Below are 25,517 nucleotides of genomic sequence, written 5' to 3' on the forward strand. Positions count from 1 at the left end.
TTTTAGGAAATATCAATATTCAAGGAAACATTTTTGGTTCTAATCTTTATCACAGTAATACCAATATATCTTCAATAATTATAAACAATACTTATCTACCATACAATTATTCTTCTATACAATGTTTCAACTCTTTTTACCAATTTTTATCTATTCCTTTATCATTTATAATTATTCTAAAATATGTAAAATATCATATACGGTAAAATATTTATTTTATGGAAATATCAATCTCAAGGAAACATTATTGACTCTAATCGTTATCACAGTAATTTTGACAACAGGGAAAACATTAAGTAAAAAAATGAGGAAAAAGAAATTGTATCGATTTAAAATTTGTTATCGATCTTTTAAAGAGTAGGAGGAAAGCTCGGAGGTGTGGAAGGAAAAAAGGAAGAAATTTTGTGTTGGGAGGATGGTCTGGGGGTATATTATATATATATATATTTCTAGGTGGAAAGCCATTCGATTGGTGGAAAGGTCTCGGTGCTCGAAAAGCGCTTTCAACGCATTCGTCGCTTTCGTCGGAGTTGCTAAAGGGGTGGGGTGATACATAAAGAGCACCTCGGCTAACGATGGACTGACAATTCCATGCGACAACGACTCGAGAATACTTCTATCGTCTCTTATCTTAACATTTTATTTAATCATTCACAATACAACGCAACCAATTAATAGTGTTACTACTACGAGGATTTACTGTAAGTAATAAAAAATAAACTATCATTTATTATTCATTCATGTCTTTTTTTTCATTAATAAGTGTTTATAGTAATTGATAAATAATAATCTTTTAAAATTGATGTGAGGAAACAATTTAAAATTAATTTTTTTTTTTACAAATTTTACTTTCACCGAGTATTAAATATAGTTCTTAACGTTTGTTTAATATGTAAAATATTATCAATCTGTATTCGATCGTTATTAGTTTCCTTCTTGCGTCATCGATTAGCCGTTCGATCGTAAAAAGTGATTGTGAAGTAATGACTCGGTTTGACGACCGGTATAAATGGATTCCTCACGATTTTTCACATGTACAAATTCACGTAAACTCTGTTGTCCTAGATGTGAGTTTTTTTGTTTTTTTGTTTTTATTATTAATGTGTAACTAATCGTTTCGTTGAACCGCTTTGTGTTTGTAATTACTATGCTTTGACGTATCATCGTTCATTTAATCTCACGTTTCGAAAGAATTTTCCTTCAGTTTATAAATCATATATTTTATTTGACAAGATTTTTTTTCTTTTATAATCTCGTGAAAAATATTGCCAATAGAGATTATCAAACATTAAAAAAAAACTTAAATACAAAAATTTGAAATCAATCAAGTATAGTAATAGATTTGGAATAAATCAAAGATTCGCTAATATTGAAATATAATTGTGAAATATCTTGCATTTGACATTTATTTAGATAAGATAATATTTCGACAGTTGCAAATTAATAATGGTCATCGTTTAAATGTTGAAACATAATTAATAAACGTGCCTTCGTAATAATATTAAATACTTAAAATCACTTATGATTTTTAGCGTACATAAGAAATCAAAGTTAATTAACATTTCATTTATCTCGAAGGAAAACCCATGAGGAAATATATCTTAGATACCTGGTCTTTGAATAAACGTCAGTAATTCCCGCTACTTTGCTTTCCCCGGTATTTCAAATCCAGTTACTGACGTCACGATTCTTACTACTACGTCACGCGCATGATCACAAAATTCCCTTACCTCCAATGAATCACTTTATACCTTTTCTTTCAACCTAATCTTCGAAATATATAATAATTAAAAAATTAGTAATTATTTATTCATTATTTACTCGTTATTTTCTAATATTTCAATTATTTCTTTTTCCAAAAGATTATTAATAAAAATATATCAGTTTTACAATGATCATTGCCATTTTGTTATATTCGTCAAGTCCGTTTGATCGTAAAGTATAAAACAACAAAGAGTTGAAGGAAAATTACTTTGTAAAAATGAGTCATGGTCACGTTGCTTCACGTTTACATAGACTAGTACTAAAAGAGAGAAGTTTTTACTCTTACTTTTCTGTCATGGAATTCGAATCTCGAAATACATTCAATCAAATCATATATATATATATATATATATATAGACGATATACACATGTAGAATATAATGATTTATATGATTTATTTCATACTTCCGTTCTTCAACCTTCATTCATTATAATATATATATATATATATACACACACACACACACACACACACACACACACACACACACACACACACACACACATATATATATATATCGGACATAGTTGTTCGCACATGTTGCCACCTCCTACAACGTTTCTTTAGTCGACAGATCATTGCCACTCACCAATTATGTTTGTCGTATATGGTCAGCTTATATGTTCATGATATGCGAGAGAAAAAAAAAGAAAAAGGAAGAGATCAAGCATAATACGATGGCTATCTAAATGTACGACATTGACATAGTTTATTACTGACAATGAGATTAATCTATTCAAACGTTAGTTACACTTGCATACATACACCTATCAAACTAATACTTTCACTTTATATATATATATATATATATATTTTCTTTTTTTTTTTGTTAATCAATTTTTCTTTTACATTTATTTCTTCATAGAATTCGAAGTACGAATTGCGCAAGATTAATAAACACTAAGGATAAATAAAATGTAAAGAATTTTAATTGAATGTCATTTTGTCGCAAATCTATTTATCTTTTAATTACGATTTTATATCATTTGTTTGTTTGTTTTTTTTTTTTTTTTTTACAGTAATAAGCAAACATGGATGCCGAGAACTTTAAACAATTTGCCAGTGGGATGGTAGATTATATCACGAATTACATGGAAAATATCAGAGAAAGGTTGGTTGGTTTTTTTTTATTTCTACATATTTCTAAACAATTAAAAACTTGATATTCTTGTTCGTATTCTTGATGACTAATTCAATAAATTACAACAATGTGAACGTTCATTGTAACTTCATTATACGTAAAATTATAAAATAAATACTTTGTAAAAGTGGAAAACTAAATATGCATGCAATATTAACTGGTTTTATAATCGAATGCTGATCTGAAAGGAGACCTTGAAAAACTTGATCGATTCGAACGCGATCGAGAATCGAATGCTTTACGACGATCACGCGCGTCGGATAAAAAAAAAAGAAATCACAAACTCTTAACCATAATACTATATACTTTTATAAATGATTTTTAGGAGGGTTTTACCAACGATTGAACCAGGATACTTGAAACCGCTTTTACCCTCGGAAGCACCTAGAACTCCAGAAAAATGGGAGGATATTATGAGTGACGTGGAAAGAGTGATAATGCCAGGTGTAAGTGAAATAAATCATTTTTTTTCTTTTTTTCTTTTTAGTTATCTCACGTCTCGCGTTAAATTATTACCTATTTAAAAATCAAATATATATATATTTATATTTAACGTCTCGCGTTAAATTATTACCTATTTAAAAATCAAATATATATATATATATATATATATATATATATATAGTATTTTTATACTTATTATTATTATATCATTTATATTATTTTTCTTTTTACTGACAATTTTTATTTTATTATTATTCTTTTATTTTTATATATGTTTATAGTTTATTTTTTTCAATGAAACCTTTTCATTATTATCTGTTCACCATACATTGTGTGATTGTATGGAAAAAACCGATTGAATTTAGTCATTTATAGTTTCCTTTCACCTTACAGGTAACCCATTGGCAAAGTCCTAAATTTCACGCTTATTTCCCCACCGCTCAATCGTATCCAGCTATTGTTGCAGACATGCTTAGCGGAGCTATTGCATGCGTTGGATTTACTTGGGTAAGTTTCACAATGGTTCGATGATCGTAGTTAGAATAACTTTCGTTTCTCTAGCAGTTTCTAATGTCTGTTTTCTTCCTTTCGTTTTTTATTTTTTTTTTTATTTTCTTTAGATGGCAAGTCCAGCTTGTACGGAATTAGAAGTAATAATGCTCGATTGGTTGGGACAAATGTTGGATTTACCGAAAGAATTTTTAGCTTGTAGCGGTGGCAAAGGAGGTGGTGTTATTCAGGTTCAGTATATATTTTTATCTTCTAATAAATTTTCAATAAGGATTAGGATCACAATAGAATAAAATCACTTTACGAGAATACTATTATCTTTGAAATGCAGGGAACGGCTAGCGAGGCAACATTAGTCGCTTTACTTGGTGCCAAAGCTAAGAAAATTAAGGAAGTTAAAGAACAGCATCCTGAATGGACCGATACCGAAATCATTGGGAAACTGGTTGCATACAGTTCCAGTAAGTTTTTTTTTCACGACATTTCTATTGACATTTTTCACGAATATTAATCGTGAGAAAAAATTATGATGCTTTTATGCTTTCAACAACAATGACTCAATACAATTGGCACAAAGGTAGAAAGAGAGTATGCATGTATGTATGTGTGGGTGTGTGTGTGTGTGGAAGGGATGATGAAGTAGCTTGACAAGGGTGTGTATGGGTTGGAAACACTTCATCAAACGGCACTTTATCACCATGGTAACCTGTAATAACCACTCTAGTCGAGATATTCTAGTCGAACCTTCACCCTGGACCACTTTCAACCCAACACACATTTTCTCGTTACCACCTCTAGTCATCTCGAATCACCCTAAATTGCGATTGCTATAAAAGTTACCTTTATAAAAAGAAAAAACTATTCATCTCACTAATTCCAATTAATGAGATTCAAAATTATGATATATTTAATTAAATTCATTTAGGTCAAGCACACAGTTCGGTCGAACGAGCTGGTCTTTTCGCCGGTGTTAAATTTCGTTTATTGAAGGTCGATTCGAAAAGTAAATTACGCGGTGATACATTGGCCGAGGCTATTCGCGAAGACAGAGAGAAAGGACTCATTCCATTTTACGTAAGTTGATTTTTTGGCAAAATGTTTTCTCTTGATTTTTCTTAAAATTGGATATCATTGAGATATCTTGAATTTTTCTTTATTTGCAGGTCGTCATTACTTTAGGAACAACAAATTCATGTGCTTTCGATCGTTTAGACGAATTAGGTCCAGTAGCTAATCGAGAATCTGTCTGGGCACACGTAGATGCTGCGTATGCAGGTAAATGTTGTAAAGAATTTGTTTATCCTTGAATATTTTCATAAAACGTTATTATAAAAGAATTATACTTTCCACGTTAGGTTCCGCTTTCATTTGTCCAGAATTTCGTTATTTAATGAAAGGCATTGAAACAGCAGACTCGTTTAATTTTAATCCTCACAAATGGATGTTGGTTAATTTCGACTGTTCCGCGATGTGGTTCAAAGATCCAACATTCGTCATTAACGCCTTTAACGTTGATCCATTGTACCTGAAATACGAAATGCAAGGATCAGCTCCGGATTACAGGGTAAATATATTATATATTTTATTTTTATTTTTTTTTTGTTGATTCTTTTTTTTCAATCATAATTATCTATCTATCTATCTATATATATAAACAGATTTAAGTTTTAAATTAAACGTATTTATATTCTTCCAGCATTGGCAAATTCCTCTCGGTCGTAGATTCCGTTCACTTAAATTATGGTTCGTTCTGAGAATTTATGGGATAGAAAATTTGCAAAAACATATCAGAACTCACGTTGCTCTGGCTCACGAATTCGAGGCACTCGTTCTTTCCGATTCTCGTTTCGAGATCGTTGCTGAAGTTGTTCTTGGATTGGTTTGCTTCAGATTAAAGGTATAATTATTTTTAAATAAACTTCCAAATATATAATAGGATTAAAAAAATATCATAAAGTAAATTGTTTTCATTGAATATTTAAAGCAGGGATCCAATGAAATAAACGAGACATTGCTGAAAAGAATAAACGGTGCTGGAAATATTCATTTGGTTCCATCCAAGATAAATGACGTATTTTTCCTTCGTTTGGCAATATGTTCGCGAATAAGTCAAAGCAGCGATATACTTTACTCATGGAAGGAGATCAAACAGAGGGCCGATGAAGTATTGGAAGAAAATTCGGTTTCCAAGTGATGGCGCGCTCAAATAGCTCGTGGTTGCAGATCGTTAGCACCGGCGACTTGCAATCAATCATAGTTACAATTATTATTCGTAAAACCCACCTTGACATATAAATAATTATATGTGTGTGTTGTTCTCCTTAGAAAATATTTTATCCAAAATATCATTGAAAACTTCATCTTAGGCTCATATTTGTACACATTTGATTTTTTTTTTCAATATTTAAAGTATTATCTTAGCCTTTAATTAATCATTTAATATATTGACTATTATTATTTCTAGTTAAGAATATTCATATAATAGTTCGATCATTTTTAAACGGATGATAAGTTACTCGAATTGAGTTACGTGAGTTACATTACATTTAATGACGAAGTTGAACATTTTTTCTAACAGTTCCTATTAATATTTTTCATTATGTTTTCGCATAATTTAACACAGTTTATAAACATAACTGTTTTCACATATCATTATAAATTTAAAAATTACAATAATGTGCTAGTTCCTCGTGTATATTTCTAGACTTGTATTTGATATATTAATTTCGCGATATGGTAATCATATAAATACGTTTTTACCAAAAGTGAAAACTATTAAAAGGTGTATTATAATTTTATATTCTTAACTGTAATAATCTACCTTTAATTTGGTTGCTTATTTTGTGCCCACCGAAATATTCGATATATTGAATATATTATAAAATAATCACATCGTATGTAAATTCTATGTGTTAGGTATCGTTCGAAAGGCCGAAATCTCAACACTTGTTAAAACGTAGCACAGAGATTAGGATGATAGATGTAGAAATAAGTTAGAATTCGTAGAAACCCTATAATAAACAATTTCTTTTTTTTTGCGAGATCTTGAAAAATAAGTTTTATTGTTAAGTCATCTAGCTCGCAATTGTTGTTTAGCAGCACTAGTTTATCCGTACACAGCATGTTAAAGTGTTGCCGTTCGTATTTGGCAAAGATTTGAATTATATTCATCGATGGGACCACATGGAGGATAATAAAATTTACAAAATACGCTTTAACACCGATCGTTCACGTCCATATTACTATTAAATGAAATCTGTTTTATCATTGTTATCAAATAATGATTGAAATATATGCTGATTGTGTTAACTGCAAATAATGATATTGTGATCAATTTAAATCTGTACCTAATAATTTAGTTAGACCTGCGTCAAAATTGAAAATGAAGTAATGTCTTTTATTATATTAATTCGACGTGTAAAAAAATCTTTTAAAAAGAACAGCCGTCATACTATAATACATCAACGGGAAAGATACGATTGGATTTTACTTTACTTGTTCGAATCGTTTTGAGGTGGACCACCGTATTTTTTTGTCAATTGAATTATTCGTTCGGCTTCACGAATCCCGCTTAGTCTTGCACCATGAACGGTACTGTAATGTCCCGGAATGGTAGCTTCACCGGCAAAAAAGAGAATCGGTGGAATCGGTTCACATGTTCCTAAATAAATAAAATCAAATATAATAATAATTAATTATCCAATGATAAAATAAGATCAATATGAAAATAATCGTTACTCACCTGGTATAGGAGTGGCCAAATCACACTGATTATCTACCGTACTTTCCATACCCATGTAACTATAACTACCAGCAAAATATTGGTTCGAACACCACTTGCTTCGAAGAATATTAGCTGGATATGGTAAAGTTGGATCTCCCGTAAATTGTCGAAGTAATCGGGTCATAGATTCGACTATTTCTTCGTCCGAACGTAATTCCATTTCTGCAGCTTCTTTACCACAAATCCAAGCACACAATACGTGTTGCGAACTTGGAAGTTCCTCGATGCAGGAGATACCTACAAATCTTTATTTTTATTCGAGGATAATAAAAACAAAAAAAAATGGAAAATAATTGCAAAAAAAAAAAAAGAAAGAAAAAAGAGAAGAAACCTTTAACCCAATCGCATCTATCAGCTAATTCATTGGCGGACCAGGCCAACTTGATTCCCCCTTCCCGCCAAACCCAAAAAGGTCTCGCATACTCGAGAAATATTTTGTTAACATAACCAAATCCTAGTTTCGAGATAGCCTCGACTTTTTCGGCCGGTAAAGACGGACAAAATATTTTGTCGTGTTGATGCTTCAATACGCCAAGAGGTAGAGTTACGATGACATAATCGGCTGGATGTTCTTCACCATCGCAACACTTAACAACAGCTCGTGGATTGATATCGTCTATGGCACCCCACCTGACAGAACTCACTGGTTTACAGTATCTACACAAAACAATAAAGAGAAAGAAGAAATTAAGTTCAAAATTGGTCAATTTTTTCAATGTAAACTTACTTGAGGCAACAACTTGGTAAATCCCTGAGTAACGGTGCTAAAACACCGACATATCCAAGAGGTACTCTTACATTTCCACCAGGTATTTCTATATAACTACCAAACTGATCGGCCGATACTAAAGAAAGATCGTCACCGCAACGACATCTCATAAAGTTTGTTAAACCGTACATTACCCTGGCAGCATCGTATCTAAAATGTGAGAATGATACGGAGGAATTTTTCTCATGATATGAACAATAATAATTTCTCCTTAATACGTTATTAAATTAGTTGCATAATACGACTATATGAATGATACCTAAAGTGAATGTTTAGCCTAAATATCTCCATACATAGTGGAATATTTAAATAGGAACACCGAAATGTGTAACTGTGTGCTTTTACTGATGGTAAACGCTAAATCTTGATCTTCAAAATGATTTCAAAACATACAAGATGTTCCTATTAAAATGGCCCACCTTGTATATACGAGGATACATCGCAACTGTACCGTTGCTCTTCCGGGAAATTGTGTAGCTCCTGCTGTATTCTGATTCCCATGAAATTCAGCAACGTACCGTGGGTACGACCGCATCCCAAAGAAAATAGAGCAGCAGCTTGTTGTTCGATCTGTCGGAAAGTGTGGAAAGCTGTGATGCTGATTGGAAAATCAATCGCACGACCATCACTGGTACAGAAGAGTCCATGATTTGGCTCGGGTCTGGACAGTGGAGCTTTTAGTAATCCTTCTTGTGCTGCCAAGGTAAAAACAGGATTCGTCAGGCATCCACCTTCAATCCAGGTTGCTCCCAATTCGGCAACGACATCTCCCAACCAACAGGAATGAATTCTTCCGCCAGGTCTGATAAACGAAACAACGGAAAAATTAGTTTAACTATTTGTAATATCCAATACAAATGCAAGTAACCTTTTATAGTAAATAACCGAAGATTATTCGAATTTTATACAAGGTAAACAATATCTTACCTATCCGTTGCCTCCAGTATCGTAAAATTGTGCAACCCGCATTGTGCCAAACGATGAGCAGCTGACAATCCTGCCATTCCTGCCCCAATGATAACCACACTCGGTTCTGGTTTGCACGGATCCAACATGCAAGGATCCAACTGACATGATTCAAATTTCTTCGTTACTTTCGTGCATGCTTCTTTTTTCTTACTATCCAAGTTTTTTGAACTGGACAATAATCTGTTAAATCCAAATGATCGTTTTATCTCGAAACGTTAATCGATACGAACTTGTACGCATATTACCTTTAATTATTATCCCATAGTAGAGTTATTTTTTTTTTTAATTTCCATAGAAATGTATTCCGAGAGTAATTACCTTACTAGAATTCGGTGTAGAGTCCGAAACGAAACAGCGGTCATTTTAAGGCACATTTCATTTGATACTAACCGCTGCTATAACTGACAAATTTATCATCAAAACGGCGATTTCTAACCTCAGCCGAAATGGAACGTTGTCACTGACACCATTTCTTGTTGTAGAAACGTTGCTATGAGAAAGAGAGAGAGAGAGAGAGAGAGAGAGAGAGAGAGAGAGAGAAAGAGGAATAATAAGAAGAAACGTAACGTGGTTTAACAAAATTTCGAATGTTCTTCTATTGTCGTAGAAATTCGTTGATTCGTTCCCATTGCAATTGTCCTAAAGTATACAAAAATATAGAAAGGAAAGTGTGTGTCGTAACATATGTTGAAAAAAATTTCACGCTTATGTGTTATCTAATACGTCAACTATAGAATACGGTGTAAAAATCTTTGTACTAATAGAACGTATTCGATTCTCTTGATTATCATAATCACAAGAAAATGAAAGAACCCACCATTATAGCGAGAAATATTTTGATAATAGGAAACAATAAGAACAATTATGGTTACAGATCAATAAAATATTAAAAATAACCGGTGCGAATATTTATTTGTCCTTGTTTATCACACATTATTACGTTTGTAATAACATTACGCGAAGTACTGACAAATACGAGAGAGATGTTTTGACGATACTCATGAAAGTTCGCATGTTTACCGGGAAAAAATAAGCTGCTGCAATTTCAACAAGTTGTTGTGATCTCATTAATAGAAAGATCAAATCCTTTCTCCAAGATATTGGAAAATCGTACCATGCACTACCATAAGCGGCATAACCAACTTGTTCCATTTGATTTCTCAAGTATTCTCCAACGTAACTGTAGATGAGTAGTTGTAGTAGAAAAGTGCTCAACACGGTCAACGATTTGGCGAACATGAAGATATCAGAATAATGCAGAGCCAAAATACATTGGAAACCTGGAATATATGATTTTTTGTTTAAAAGTCTCATAGAAAATTACAAAATACATAAAATAAGAATTACCCTAATACACGTAGGAGATAATACCTATGATACAGATGAGTATACAACTGACGAGTAATTGTGCTACCAAAACGATGCTGATAGTATTGACGAGATATTCGGCCAAAATTAACAATTCGCTGTATCTTGACAACAAATAACTGAATTTTTGTTTCATCCCTTCTTCAAATGTAAATCGTGTAAACTGAGTCTTCAATATTTCCACTTGTCCGCAAACATGCAGTGTAATACCGAAGAAAAGACAATCATTACCTTCAAAGTGAAATGTTTGTATAAAATTAATTTTATTGAAATAAATTTTGTTAAAGATAATAATCGTAAAAAAATTACCTTACCAAGATTGCCATTGCACGTACTAATCAACAATACAATATCCAACGCAGAAATGAAACAATATAATCCAATAGAAACATTGAAACTTCCCAAAGTACAATCGGAAGGCATCGGATAACTCAACGTTTTAGGAAGACTCGTCTTGGTACCGTTTATGGTCGTACCTTCTATACCCATGAAGAAAGGTGCGATCATGAAGATCGAGGTTGAAAAGTATGAGAAACATATTAAACTGGAACACAAACTTTTGCCAATAAACGCGTGCTTTTTCATGATACAAAGATCTTCCAAGGATTTATTTTCCGAATAATCCTTTATCGCACTTTTGTAATTATCGATTAAGTATCGAGAATAATATCGATAACAAGCAATTTTAATGATTGCCATTATATTGCACGCGATTATTGTAAGACTATCCAAATTGGCATGACTGTCGTTGCACCCATCTAAAAGTTCTTTACATTGAAATACTAACATGAATACCTGTATAGTAGAAAGAAAGTAATTTTGCAATGTTATTTTTACAATAATAATAATAATAAAAAAGATGAAAATATAATAATTTTTACCTGACAACTGATTGTTACGACTGAACGTACTATGGAGAAAAAATTGTAATTCTGAAGTGGCCAAACACCTGTGGGTAACGTTAAGAATTTGTAAAAGGTCATTGCGTACGCAACATCATCGTTCCACGTTTTTTTTCCCATTTTTGGTTAATGGTCTCTCTCAGTGCTGATTGAACACTATCATTCATCGTCATTTTATCGAACTATCTATACATTTTCATAATACTATACAAGATGAGCAGTTAGGTTTGCAAGAAACATTTCCTTACTCATTTCTTATTTAATCTGAACCCTACTCTGCTGCAATCTTCCTTACCCTTTTCTTATGTTAGTTTTTTTTCTCGGAGCATGCGCTATTGCGTACTTCGATTATGTTTCCAAAGATCATACAGTGTTTCTATTTCGTTCTTCTAAGTCGCAACATATTACGAACATCGAAGACATTATTTTTAGTGAGCAAGGTTTTAATAAATAGAAAAAAAAACAAAAAATCAAAACAAAACTTAAACAAATTTTCTTCATAAAAATTGGAAATATATAATGGAAACAAATGGTCGACTTTAAACAACGAGGTTTGTTTTATCGTATAAAACATATATTATAATTATTGATAACAATATTTGAATATTGTGTTGAAAAAGTAATAACTTATTTTAAATCGAACGAACTATATTGTTAAAAAATGTTTTAAATAGATATTGAAAAATTAGTGTGTTTTATTTAATTAATCTTTTATTTACTATATATATGTCCCTTCACTCGATATGTTATGTAGGTTTTTTTTCTTATTATTCTTCCTGCATTTGCTTAAATCTATGTTATAAAAGTAGTAACAATATTTAAATAAAGTAATCGCTGTTAATTCTTTTGTTACTAGCGATTTGTATAAGTAAGGGTCGTACCAATGCGACGATTAATTATCTAGTAACAATTTGCTATTAATAAATAATACCCATTATACAAGATCATTCTTCAAATGCGATTCGTAAAACGGAAAAATATGAAAAAGATGCCTTTAAAATGTTCTTAAAACTTTCCAAATCAATTGGGTAAAATTTGCCGGCTCTCAAACGAAATGGTTTTTGTGCTCTCATGATTATAAATAAAATATTTTTAGCATTGTTCGAGGAAAATTCGTACCAAGGAAAATCGTAAATAACTCGACGAATATCTTGTGTCAATGATGAGAGAAAATCACCCGCGTAACTGTATAAAAAAAGTTGTGCCAATATGACGACGAACGCTATGACAGCTTTGATCAGTGGAACTATGTCGTTTTGTTTGGACAGCATCAATATTTGTATACCTGAAGATTAAAAAAAGAGTACATATAAGAAGAAAAAAATCTATTTAAAACATAGATAATCTATTTACCTGTTGAACAGATGTGTAATCCATTGGTCATTAGAATTACTAGAAGAACGTAATGAAAACTATCCTCGATTCGTTGAGTTATATCCAACAGATGCGAATGTTTGTCAACGAATAGTTCGATTTCCTTAACACGATCCTCCTCTTGTTGAGCTCGAAATTTTTCAAAGAATATTTGTAAAGTACCCAATTGGCCACAAATCTGCATAGAAATACCGAAGAAGAAAACGTCATTTCCACTTTCAAGGAGTACAGCGTTGACTAATTGAATTGCCTGTAAAACGAAGACTGTCCAATAAGTAGACGTTGACATATCACCAAAAACGCACATAGTTCGAAGTGGTATTCTTTTAGGTAAACTTTCGTTCATGTTTGTGTTGGTTATATTATCCCATTGAAAAAAGGACTCCGACTTCGGTATGGCATCCAGGATGATAGTTATGATGATGACAAAAGCAAAACTCATCTGTATACGTGCCACGGATTTTCCACGTTGACTATATTTTAACATGACCTTTTTTGCCGAAGAATTCTCAACTAAAGCTGACCAATTGTTAAGCGTTGACAAAAGGATCTTTCTTAGATCATCACGATGCAATTTGATGAAGATTAATTTAGTCAGACCTGCGACCGTAGCTAAGGAGATTCCAAAAAAATCCAGGGTTTCGTCGGTACTACCGCAACTCAGTCGAATTTCCATAAGAATGGAAATTAGTGTACCAAACTGTGATAGACAATAACAGTCAAGTACTGAACTACTAATCAAATGATGATTCGTAATATTTAAAACGTCTTAACGTTTCTTATACTAATATATATTTATATATTTTATACTTTTAGTAAATCAAATTATTGCAGTACCCCTAAAAGAAATGTGGCACAGAACCGAATAGTCGCAAATATTCCTTCCGTTTGTAAAGGCCACGTACCGGTTGTCCAAGTTATGTATTTGTAAATCCACAGTGCATTGACGGAATCAGCATTCCAGACTACATCGTCGATCGCCATTTTGTTCGGGTTTACTCGCGCGACGAAACAACGTTTCAGCACTCCGATACGAAAGAATAAGAAAAAAAAAGGAAAACGGAGGAAAGACTAGTAGGTGGAAAGAAAATTATTATCAAAATACATCTTCGGATATATGGAGAAAATCTATCGCATGTATTATTCGCACATGATCTAAACCAAATTATTAGGGATGAGCATGATTATGGGAAAGTGAACATACGTGGCATATTACTAAAGAATACTAACATTATAGACAATATCGCATTATTTTATTGCAGCTTAGGTTATATTTTTCTGACCATGTATTCCACATAAACTGAATTATAGCGTCTTATAGTTATATTTCTTATGCCATTCGCGTTTACGTATGTTGGCATTAAACAAGTACCTTTCTGCTATCTTTGCAAACATTTTCTTTGTACTCTTGTCGAGTATTATATATTTACGGTAAGGAATTATAATTCTTCTTTTTGATACATATTACAATTGTGCTCATATGGTTTTTTGGATTTTTTTTTATTGTTACTAATACAAATGTTAAACAAGACAAATATACCAATTACCTTTGATAGAAATCATAGACTTTAAAATGCTACATATGTAAATAAACAAAGTTTATTTTATAAAAAATAAATCTGATGGAACGAAAATGTCAAACCATCTCAAATTACAATTGGTAAATGATAGTCAAAATATGAGAAGAATCAATATCATTATTTGTCTGCATTTAAACAAGATCCATTGTATTATTCTTCGAATACAATTCGTAAAACGGAAAAGAAAGAAAAGCACGTTTTGACGATGTTCTTGAAACTTTCAATGTTCATGATATAAAAATTACCCGCACTAATATTAAATGGTACATGGGTTCTCATAATAATAAACATAAGATCACGTACGTGACTAGGAGAGAATTCGTACCAGGTACAATTATAAATAACTTTGCAAACATCTTGGAATAATGATGACATGTAATCACCTGCATAACTGTAGAGAAAAATTTGTAGCAAGATGATGATTAGAACGGAACCGACTTTCGTCAGAAGAACTACGTCGATTGTATTGGATAGAAAAAGAAATTGTATTCCTGAAAATATGTAAATATGATTAACACAAAATAGTATGGTATTTATGAGGAAAAAAATCAAGTACCTGCCAAACAGATATGCGATCCGCCAGTTATTAAATTGACCAAAAGAATATTAGTATAAGTGTTTTGAATCAATTGACCCATTTCCAACAGATGTATGTGTCTACGAACAAATTTTTTGATTTTCCTAAGCCGATTCTTTTCGTTGTTCGTTTCGAGCTCGTCAGAAAGAATATTCAACGAATCTAATTGGCCACAAATGTGCATAGCAATTCCAAAAAAAAATACGTCATTTCCTATATTGACAATTACCGAATTGAATAACTGGACACTCTGAAAAATGAAGACTGTCCAATAAGTAGAAATAGACATGTTGCCAAAAAGACATATGGTCCTCAATGGAATCTGTCTGAAATCTTCTTCGTTGAATGTTTCATTGTTCTGTTGAATAGTTTTTGATGATGGTAAGGCATCCATAATCATTGTTACAATGCATAAAAAACCTAAGCTCAATTGAAAGCGATACACAAATAAGCCCCGATTAGTATATTTCCACGTGATTTCCTTCATCGACGAATTGTCAATGATCGAGGACCAATCCTTAAGTGCTGACAAAATGATTTTTCGTAAATCTTCTTGATGCAACTTGACAAAAACAAGTTTCGTCAGGCCCGTGATCATAGCTACCGTCAAACCAAAGAACTCCAGCGTTTTGTCGACATCGCCACAATTTAGATAAATTTCGAGTAGTATAGAAGTTAGTATACCAAACTGCGATCAAACAACATACCAATTAAAAGACAAATAATACACAAAATAATATTAATTGCAAATTTATATTGTTAACACTAGATTTATATACTGAGAGTTATTTTGACTAGTTTCCAATTTTTTTGCTAAATATGCATAAAAATTAAATATTATTTAAAAAATATATATATTGGTTTATAGTTACGAAATGAAATTTTTAATAAATTTATTTATTTATTTAATAATTTATATTATATATATTATTAATTAAATATAATTATATCTACCCTCTACTCAATCACAATGTTTGTAGGTCATTAAGAAAATAATGAACGAAACATCCTGTAAATCTAGTGTTAACAAAACATTTTTTATATTTCTTTCTTTTATTTTTCTTGGTCTTTCTTTCTTCAAAGATCTCTATTTTTTATTTTTTATTTTTTTTTCGAAATAAATACTACACGATAACTACCTCTAAAATGAAGGCAATAGTGAAGCGAATAATCGGGAACATTCCTTGATCCTGTAGAGGCCACGTACCAGTAATCCATGTTATAAATTTGTATGTTCTTAGTGCATACGTGGCGTCAGGATTCCAAACACCCTTATCCGTATCCATTTTTAGCGATAGACACACGGAGATACTATGTTTTTCATATGAAAGTGTGGAATAAAATAAAAGAGAACACTTTTCATCAAAAGTATATGGATCAAGTCGTGGGTATTATTGTTGCATGATCGTTAGGAATATGTTAAACGAAATTGTTGGGAAAGGGGTAAAACTAGGAGAATATGAATACTACCTTTGTGTTATTCGTAATCATATGCGCAACGAACTATGACCTTTTGCGCGTGCGTTTAACATCGTATACCATGTCGCATAATTTTATATAGGTTCAGCTTATATTTTCCATGCCATATGTGTAATCGAATTATAGCGTTTACCACCGATACAAGTTTCCTTTCTATGGAATTCTCTGAAATTATATTTTCAAAAAACGTTTTCTCTTTCTTTCCTGTTCTTCTTCTTGTTCCGTAAATATTTTTTCTTTACACTAACATTCGGATAAGATAAAACGTACTTTTCTCTACCCCCTACTAATGTATAATATTTTACTTATATCCGCTGATACAGAAATGTTAGAAGTTCACGCGTAGTCTTGTATCAAACAGACTAGGTAAAACAACTTGGAAACAAGTCTTCGTTGATACTGTGCGTGTATCTAGTGAATTTTTAGTTTGGTATATTTGAAAAGGTGATAAGAGATATAAAAAATACGTTTTAATCGTAGGAAATGAGATTTAAAAGCAAATCCCAAAGATGAATCAAAAACATAGTAAGTATGATCAATAAACTTTCTATAAATAATATTGCAAAAATATTGTAGAGTAATTTTCATTAGATTTATATAAGAAATCATGTGTGCAGATCACACGTGTTAGAAGTGAGACCTTCAAAAAACTAAGTTTCGAGAAAATGAGACGAATGCAGAATATCAGGTGTAGGATTATTGTTGGGTTTACTTGTAATAATAATATTATTATAATATTGTTACCACATTCAAAAATTATTTTACGTTTTATTGACATATAATACATAACATATTACACAGTAAGCAAGTTCTCAATTTGAAGAAAAGAGACGTGTTGCTTATGGTAACTCAAATATGTATAGTAGATTAATATGTAGATAAAATATTTATAGTTGATTATGGTAACTTAAATGTGTATGGTAACTAAACATTTCTCTGCGTGCACGAAATGCACGAACGCGTTCCGTCGAACTCCTTGAAACTTCCCTAATATTTTCTTTCAGCAGATTTTCACGACACTATTCGGCATTAATTTTTGGTCGAGAGACACTTGAATCGCAATTCACAATATCCAATTGCGAATCATCTGAATAGAAAATAAAAAATAATGTTACAAAAGTAATCTATTGAGATTATGCTTGCCTAGTATGAGTAGAAAGGATTAAAAAACTAAAAAACCCTAGTTTATATATTAGAAATATTAGAAATTTAAGTCGTCCAAGCAAAAGTAGGACACGTAGCTTACCTTAATTTGACTTCGCCTGTATGCAAATGCAACGACAAAGTCTTATTTATAATTACAATAAAAATAAATATAAATGATAGTGTTGTATTTAGCCTTCTTTGTCAAATTTCTACAACTCTTAGTCGCTTGTTATCAAATTTCGTCAACTCTAGTTGCTTGTTATGTGATTTCTTCACAGATTGTCTTAGATATATCGTTGAAGACAGCCAATGGAGAAATAGGAAGATTTTCTTTTTGTAACGGACAAAGTACAGTTTGGTTGTTTGTAAAAAATCGTTGATGGTTACCATATCAACGCTCTGACGTAGCAACATCAAGCTACACGTCGAGCTTGCTTTTGCTTTGACACATACATATTATATAATTATATTATATATGAGCCGTTCAGTGCATACATCGAATAACTCCATAAAACAAAAAATTGAGAAATGCTATGAAATAATGTATATTGTTGTATTACTTATTATTCAATATCCAAAAAAATTTTGCCGTTTAATGGTGTTAATCTTTATTATTCAGGAAAGTTATAATAAATTTAAAAAGTTATGACTATACCAAGTGCTTTGACACTTAAATTTTAGATTTTTCAAAAAGTGGAGTTAATCGATGTGTGCACTGAAACGGCTCATATTATTGTGATTCAAGTGTCTCTAGACCGAAAATTAACGCCGAAAAGTGTCGTGAAAATCTGCAGAAAGAAAATTTTAGGGAAGTTTCAGAGAGTTCGCGGAACGCGTTCGTGCATATCGTGCATGCCAGAAGGCGTTATTAAATGTGCAGAATAATATCTTTCATGCGGATAATAATGCGTTCACTATTAGAAATTGTAAAAACGATCATCGTAAGTCATTAAATAGCTTTCAATCAATATATTTCTTTCTTAATCCTTTCTACTCATACTAGGCAAGCATAATCTCAATAGATCACTTTTGTAACATTATTTTTTATTTTCTATTCAGATGATTCGCAATTGGATATTGTGAATTGTGATTCAAGTGTCTCTAGACAAAAAATTAACGCTGAACAGTGTCGTGAAAATCTGCTGAAAGAAAATATTAGGGAAGTTTCAAGGAGTTCGACGGAACGCGTTCGTGCATTTCGTGCACGCAGAGAAATGTTTAGTTACCATACACATTTAAGTTACCATAAGCAACTATAAATATTTTATCTACATATTAATCTACTATACATATTTGAGTTACCATAAACAACTCGTCTCTTTTCTTCAAATTGAGAACTTGCTTACTGTGTAATATGTTATGTATTATATGTCAATAAAACGTAAAATAATTTTTGAATGTGGTAACAATATAATAATAATATTATTATAACAAATAAACCCAACAATAATCCTACAGCTGATATTCTGCATTCGTCTCATTTTCTCGAAACTTAGTTTTTTGAAGGTTTCACTTCTAACACGTGTGATCTGAATACATGATTTCTTATATAAATCTAATTTTTCAAATCACACTCATTCTATAGAACTTTTCACTTCAAAAGACGATTTGCAACGAATCTTGTTCTCTCATCCCGATAAAAATGAAATTTTTAGCCATATGTCTTGTCATATATCTTATTACCAATATATTATACTATACACATTCCATTTTTTCTTTTTTTTGTACAATTTTAGTACTAACATTGATAATCGTTTACAATGTAGCAAATGACTAACGTATAAATATAATCATTCATCGAACATTATTCGTAAAACGGAAAAATATGAGAATGATACTTTTAATATATTTTTAAAATTTTCAAGATTCATGGTATAAAATTTACCAGCGGTAAGACGTAACGGCTCGTGTGATCTCATTATAATGAATGTTATACTTTTAATTGTACTGGGTGAACACTCGTACCAAGGAAAATGATAAATTACGTTGCAAACGTCCTGGGACAACGTGGACAAATATTCATCGGTATAACTGTATAAGAAAAGTTGGGCCAATACGACCAAAAATGCTACAGTTGTTTTCAAAAGTTGTACCATGTCGTATTGTTTGGATAACAAAAGTATATGGATACCTAAAAATTAAAAACATTATTATAATCCAGACTTAGTTTTCGTATTCTAAAAGATTAAATTACCTGCCAAACAAATGTGCAATCCATCTGCCATCAAAACTGACAATAAAACATTGTTATAAGTGTTCTCTAATCTTTGAGCAAGATCCAAAGTGTGAAAATGTCTGTTAACAAATTCATTAATTTTTTGAATACGATCTTTTGATTCGTGGGATTGAAACTGATCGAAAAATATTTTCAGGGAGTGCAATTGGCTACAAATGTGCATGGCAATGCCAAAGAAGAAAACGTCATTTCCCATATCAACAGCTATGGCATTGATCATTTGAACAGCTTGAAAAACAAATACCGTCCAATAAGTGGAAGTTGTCATATCGCCAAAGATACACAATGTTCGAAGTGGTGTTTGTCTGAAAATTTCTTCTGTCGAATTTTCATTAACCGGTTGAAAAGATATCGCAGCCATCAAAGCATCCAAAGTCATCGCAGTTATTATAATCAAACCGAATCCCATTTGTATTCGGCATAAGAGTTTACCCTGGTATGTATACTTCCATAATATTTTTTTTTCCATTGAACTATCGACCAATGTTTTCCAATCCTTGAGAGCTGACAATAGAATTATTTGCAAATCTTCACGGTGTACTTTGACCATAATTAATTTCGTTAAGCCAGCAATTGTTACTGCGGTCAATGCAAAGAAATCCAAAGTTTCGTCAGCTGTTCCACAATTCAATCGAATTTCCATCAGAACGGAAACGAGTATGCCGAACTATGATAAATGAGACAATGGCGATCAATAAAATTAATTATTTTTTTTTTTTTTTGCACTCAAATGATCTGATAGAAGTTAATTCCTTAGAACATTTTTTTTCTCTCACTTCGTAAAAAGTAAAACATACCTCCAATGCAACTACTATGCCAAAACGTATAATCGTAAATAATTCTTCTTTTTTTAAAGATGGCCACGTGTTAGTAGTCCAAATATTATATTTGTATGTAAATAATATAGCATATTTTCTTATAAGATAAAATATTTTGTAGACTATATGACAATGTATACTTATTGACATTATAGTGCTATTCAGTAATGTGTTTTACGACTTTCCTATTCGAATGTATATTTTAGAATCGAAGTATACCTTCACTTTTATGTTATTTGAAATAAGCGAAGTTACATTAGTAAATGTTTTCCTCCAATAAAATTGTATTCCCAATTCAATTTATTTCTCTCCTGTCTATGGATATTTCTATCAACTATAGATTCGTATATTATTCATATCTCTGTTAAAAGAAATGTTGAATACGAGAAGGGTCTTTTTTTTTCATCTAAGTCAGTAAATGCATTTCTGATGGCCAACTGTTGTGTGATCAATGTTTTTATTGTGGGAAGTGTTTTGTTGGTGCAATATATAAAAAAATATTTGATCAAAATAATCGTTTAATAGAATCATAGAAAAAATCCAATTGAAAGAGTTGTTAGTTACCTATGATTAAAAAAATATTAAACTTTTTTCTTGAAAATTACTTTACTTTAAATTAACAATTAACACAAATAATTATTTTCTTTCATAAAGGTAAAAAATATTAAAATAATTATATTATTCGAAAGGATTTCGTGACTTTATTGGTTGAAGAGAAGTTATTAATTATCAAGTTAAGTCGGTGCCTTTTTTAACGATGACTCGGCCAATAAAAAAGAAACCTGCACAAGTTCTGAAATTTTTTAAAATCAGCAACAATTTGGTATGTTTCCAAAAAAACAAGAAGTGACAAATGTTATTACAAAGGGTCTAACATTATTAATTGATCAAAGTTGATAAACCTATATCGACTAAGGATCATTAATGAATAGGTAAGTTGATGAATTAGTAAAGAAGAAAGTAAACACGCCGACAGTCAATAATAGAATACCTATTCATTAATTAACAATGTAACTAACTAAATAATTTCTAACAATTGGTTAAGATATTACAAAATCCTTGTATATTACGTGATAACTACATATTACGTGATGCTTTTCGTGATTATATTCATTTTACATATTTTTAAATACTTATTAACCTTTTTTCTTTACAACAATAATACGACTAGTACATACATTTTTAATAACGAAAGGGTTAAAATTATTCAACAATATAATTATTTGATGCAACAACAAAATTTTCTACGAAAGTAATTTATTTGTTATTGATTAATAAATTCTTACTTGATACTTTATTGACTGTCGATGCATGCAGTTACAAATAAACCTAATGAAGGATACTTAAAAAGAAAAAAAACGAGATATACGTAAAATTTCAGGTGGATTCTAATTCATGAAATTTCATTTGCCGTTTTTGTAAGTCTCGTATAATTTTCAGAGACAATTTATGAAACAACGAAGAGCTTGTTCAGTCGTACAAAGCAACTCTCAGTACGGAAAAATACGAGGCTGAAGCTCTGATAATTTCTTTGAAAGTTAAAAGATTCATAGAAACAAATTTTCCTGCCGTTACTTGTCGTGGTATTCTACCATAAAACATGATGTAGGCAAGTTTTTTTATAGAACTTGTGTCAAAAGTGTTCCAAGGAGAATCGTAAACACCGAGAACTATTTCGGTTGTTTTAGATTCCAACATGTTACCTGTTTCTTCTTCTTCTTCTTCTTTTTTCCACAGGCACCATACCTGTTCCTTATCGCGACTTGCTTTATATTGTCAGACTGTCGCTTCAGCGCTTTCGAGGTCTTCCAACGCTTCGTCTCCCCGATGTTGAAGTCACTAATCTCGGGATAATTTGACCATTCGGTCATCTGTCATGCGCGTGATGTGGTCATTCCATTCAACTTTTCTGCTGAATTCCTAGTCGTTGATATTCTCGATCTGGCATGCTTTTCTGAGGTCTTCGCTTTTCACTCTTTCCTATAGTGATTTTCCAGCTATTCTGCGATATTCATTTCAGTTGTCTCCATGATTTGGCGTGTTTTTAATGTTTCGAGTCTTGTTTCTACCGCGTATGTAAGTATAGACGGTTTTGTATATACGAGCTTTTGCATCTATTCTTAGGTGTTTGTTTCGGAATATAGTGTCGTTTAATTCTGAGGCTGCTCTTGTTGCCTTGACGGCTTGTCTTCTTACTTCTGACTCTATGTCACCAAAGCTCGAGACTATTATACAGAAGTAATTGAACTCCATCACTTGTTGTATTATCAATTATATTCTTATTAATTGTATATCAATTATTAAATATATTACCATCTTCGCAAACATTTTCTTTGTACTTTTGTCGAGTATTATATATTTAAGGTAAGGAATTATATTTCTTCTTTTTGATGTATGTTACAATTGTGCTTACATGGTTTTTTAGATTTTTTTTATTGTTACTAATACAAATATTTAACAAGATTAGAATATAGACAATAGATTTAACAAGATATAGAAATTGCCTTTGATGGAAATCATAGGCTTTAAAAAGCTACATATGTAAATAAACAAAGTTTACTTTATAAAAAATGAATCTGATGAGACCAAAATGAGCATCTTAAATAACAATTGGTAAATGATAGTCAAAATATGAAAAAAATCAATATTATTATTTTTCTGCACTTAAACAAGATCCATTGTATTATTCTTCGAATACAATTCGTAAAACGGAAAAGAAAGAAAAGCACGTTTTAACAATGTTCTTGAAACTTTCAATGTTCATGATATAAAAATTACCAGCACTAATATTAAATGGTACATGGGTTCGCATAATAATAAACATAAGATCACGTACGTGACTAGGAGAGAATTCGTACCAGGTACAATTATAAATAACTTTGCAAACATCTTGGAATAATGATGACATGTAATCACCTGCATAACTGTAGAGAAAAATTTGTAAAAAGATGATGATTAGAATGGAACCGACTTTCGTCAGAAGAACTACGTCGATTGTATTGGAGAGAAAAAGAAATTGTATTCCTGAAAATATGAAAATATGATTAATACATAATAGTGTGTTATTTATAAAGAAAAAAATCAAATACCTGCCAAACAGATATGCGATCCGCTAGTGATTAAATTGATCAAAAGAATATTGGTATAAGTGATTTGAATCAATTGACCCATTTCCAACAGATGTATGTGTCTACGAACAAATTTTTCGACATTCCTAAGCCGACTTTTTTCGTTGTCTGTTTTAAACTCGTCAGAAAAAATATTTAACGAGTCTAATTGGCCACAAATGTGCATAGCAATTCCAAAAAAAAATACGTCATTTCCTATATCGACAATTATCGAATTGAATAACTGGACACTCTGAAAAATGAAGACTATCCAATAAGTAGAAGTAGACATGTTGCCAAAAAGACATATGGTCCTCAATGGAATCTGTCTGAAATCTTCTTCGTTGAATGTTTCATTGTTCTGTTGAATAGTTTTTGATGATGGTAAGGCATCCATAATCATTGTTGAAATGATTAAAAAACCTAAGCTCAATTGAAAGCGACACACAAATAAACCCCGATTAGTATATTTCCACGTGATTTCCTTCATCGACGAATTGTCAATGATCGAGGACCAATCCTTAAGTGCTGACAAAATGATTTTTCGTAAATCCTTTTGATGCAACTTGATGAGAACAAGCTTCGTCAGACCTGTGATCATAGCTACCGTCAAACCAAAGAAGTCTAGCGTTTGGTCGACGTCACCACAATTTAGATAAATTTCGAGTAGTATAGAAGTTAGTATACCAAACTGCGATCAAACAACATACCAATTAAAAGACAAATAATACACAAAATAATATTAATTGCAAATTTATATTATTAACACTAGATTTATATACTGAGAGTTATTTTGACTAGTTTCCAATTTTTTTGCTAAATATGCATAAAAATTAAATATTATTTAAAAAATATATATATTGGTTTATAGTTACGAAATGAAATTTTTAATAAATTTATTTATTTATTTAATAATTTACATTATATATATTATTAATTAAATATAATTATTCCTACCCTCTACTCAATCACAATGTTTGTAGGTCATTAAAAAAACAATGAACGAAACATCCTGTGAATCTAGTGTTAACAAAACATTTTTTATATTTCTTTCTTTTATTTTTCTTGGTCTTTCTTTCTTTAAAGATCTCTATTTTTTATTTAGTCTTTTTTTTCAAAATGAATACTACACGATAACTACCTCTAAAATGAAGGCAATGGTAAAGCGAATAATCGCGAATATTCCTTGATCTTGTAGAGGCCACGTACCAGTAATCCATGTTATAAATTTGTATGTTCTTAGTGCATACGTGGCGTCAGGATTCCAAACTACCTTATCCGTATCCATTTTTAACGATAGACACACTGAGATACTATGTTTCTCATATGAAAATGTGGAATAAAATAAAAGAGAACACTCTTCATCAAAAGTATATGGATCAAGTCGTGGGTATTATTGTTGCATGATCGTTAGGAATATGTTAAATGAAATTGTTGTGAAAGGGGTAGAACTAGGAGAATATGAATACTACCTTCGTGTTATTCGTAACCGTATGCGCAACGAACTATGACCTTTTGCGCGTGCGTTTAACATCGTATACCATGTCC

The 25,517-nt window shown here is 31.4% G+C and overlaps 7 protein-coding genes across 8 annotated transcripts; 1 reads left to right on the forward strand and 6 right to left on the reverse strand.

The window, feature by feature from the left end:
* The first annotated feature begins 497 nt into the window (after positions 1 to 497).
* Positions 498 to 7,179, forward strand: Ddc (aromatic-L-amino-acid decarboxylase). Of its 2 annotated transcripts, none has more exons than XM_015323666.2 (11): positions 498 to 701; positions 2,785 to 2,876; positions 3,232 to 3,352; positions 3,744 to 3,857; positions 3,971 to 4,090; positions 4,192 to 4,321; positions 4,786 to 4,934; positions 5,024 to 5,135; positions 5,216 to 5,424; positions 5,557 to 5,757; positions 5,848 to 7,179. In XM_015323666.2, exons 2-11 carry the CDS (start codon positions 2,797 to 2,799, stop codon positions 6,052 to 6,054), a joined length of 1,443 nt encoding a protein of 480 aa, XP_015179152.2. In that variant the 5' UTR covers positions 498 to 701; positions 2,785 to 2,796; the 3' UTR covers positions 6,055 to 7,179. The 2 variants fall into 2 exon arrangements, with proteins under 2 accessions (XP_015179152.2, XP_015179151.2); XM_015323665.2 differs by having other exon boundaries at positions 499 to 701; positions 5,845 to 7,179.
* On the reverse strand, positions 6,387 to 9,532 carry LOC107067826 (spermine oxidase). The gene is made up of 6 exons (XM_015323668.2): positions 9,341 to 9,532; positions 8,865 to 9,215; positions 8,372 to 8,563; positions 7,976 to 8,301; positions 7,603 to 7,881; positions 6,387 to 7,521 (listed from the first exon to the last, which is right to left on the reverse strand). Exons 1-6 carry the CDS (start codon positions 9,466 to 9,468, stop codon positions 7,352 to 7,354), a joined length of 1,446 nt encoding a protein of 481 aa, XP_015179154.1. The 5' UTR covers positions 9,469 to 9,532; the 3' UTR covers positions 6,387 to 7,351.
* Positions 9,533 to 10,318: 786 nt separating this feature from the next.
* On the reverse strand, positions 10,319 to 11,733 carry LOC149032714 (odorant receptor 9a-like). The gene is made up of 4 exons (XM_089172393.1): positions 11,632 to 11,733; positions 11,065 to 11,545; positions 10,754 to 10,981; positions 10,319 to 10,662 (listed from the first exon to the last, which is right to left on the reverse strand). Exons 1-4 carry the CDS (start codon positions 11,731 to 11,733, stop codon positions 10,319 to 10,321), a joined length of 1,155 nt encoding a protein of 384 aa, XP_089028519.1.
* An 863-nt stretch (positions 11,734 to 12,596) lies between these two features.
* On the reverse strand, positions 12,597 to 14,010 carry LOC149032715 (odorant receptor 13a-like). The gene is made up of 3 exons (XM_089172394.1): positions 13,864 to 14,010; positions 13,006 to 13,726; positions 12,597 to 12,937 (listed from the first exon to the last, which is right to left on the reverse strand). The coding sequence occupies exons 1-3, from the start codon at positions 14,008 to 14,010 to the stop codon at positions 12,597 to 12,599; spliced, it is 1,209 nt and encodes a 402-aa protein (XP_089028520.1).
* A 713-nt stretch (positions 14,011 to 14,723) lies between these two features.
* On the reverse strand, positions 14,724 to 16,469 carry LOC107067764 (odorant receptor 46a). Its single transcript, XM_089172401.1, has 3 exons — positions 16,323 to 16,469; positions 15,241 to 15,871; positions 14,724 to 15,178 (listed from the first exon to the last, which is right to left on the reverse strand). The coding sequence occupies exons 1-3, from the start codon at positions 16,467 to 16,469 to the stop codon at positions 14,757 to 14,759; spliced, it is 1,200 nt and encodes a 399-aa protein (XP_089028527.1). The 3' UTR covers positions 14,724 to 14,756.
* A 3,129-nt stretch (positions 16,470 to 19,598) lies between these two features.
* Positions 19,599 to 20,687, reverse strand: LOC107067765 (odorant receptor 10-like). The gene is made up of 2 exons (XM_015323566.2): positions 20,003 to 20,687; positions 19,599 to 19,939 (listed from the first exon to the last, which is right to left on the reverse strand). The coding sequence occupies exons 1-2, from the start codon at positions 20,685 to 20,687 to the stop codon at positions 19,599 to 19,601; spliced, it is 1,026 nt and encodes a 341-aa protein (XP_015179052.2).
* A 2,858-nt stretch (positions 20,688 to 23,545) lies between these two features.
* LOC149032716 (odorant receptor 13a-like) lies at positions 23,546 to 25,257 on the reverse strand. The gene is made up of 3 exons (XM_089172402.1): positions 25,111 to 25,257; positions 23,945 to 24,660; positions 23,546 to 23,786 (listed from the first exon to the last, which is right to left on the reverse strand). Exons 1-3 carry the CDS (start codon positions 25,255 to 25,257, stop codon positions 23,546 to 23,548), a joined length of 1,104 nt encoding a protein of 367 aa, XP_089028528.1.
* Between the last annotated feature and the right edge of the window lie 260 nt (positions 25,258 to 25,517).

This window comes from Polistes dominula, unplaced genomic scaffold (genome assembly GCF_049000335.1).
Source record: "Polistes dominula isolate Pdom_NZ unplaced genomic scaffold, Pdom_raw_medaka contig_73, whole genome shotgun sequence".
Lineage (NCBI taxonomy): Eukaryota > Metazoa > Arthropoda > Insecta > Hymenoptera > Vespidae > Polistes > Polistes dominula.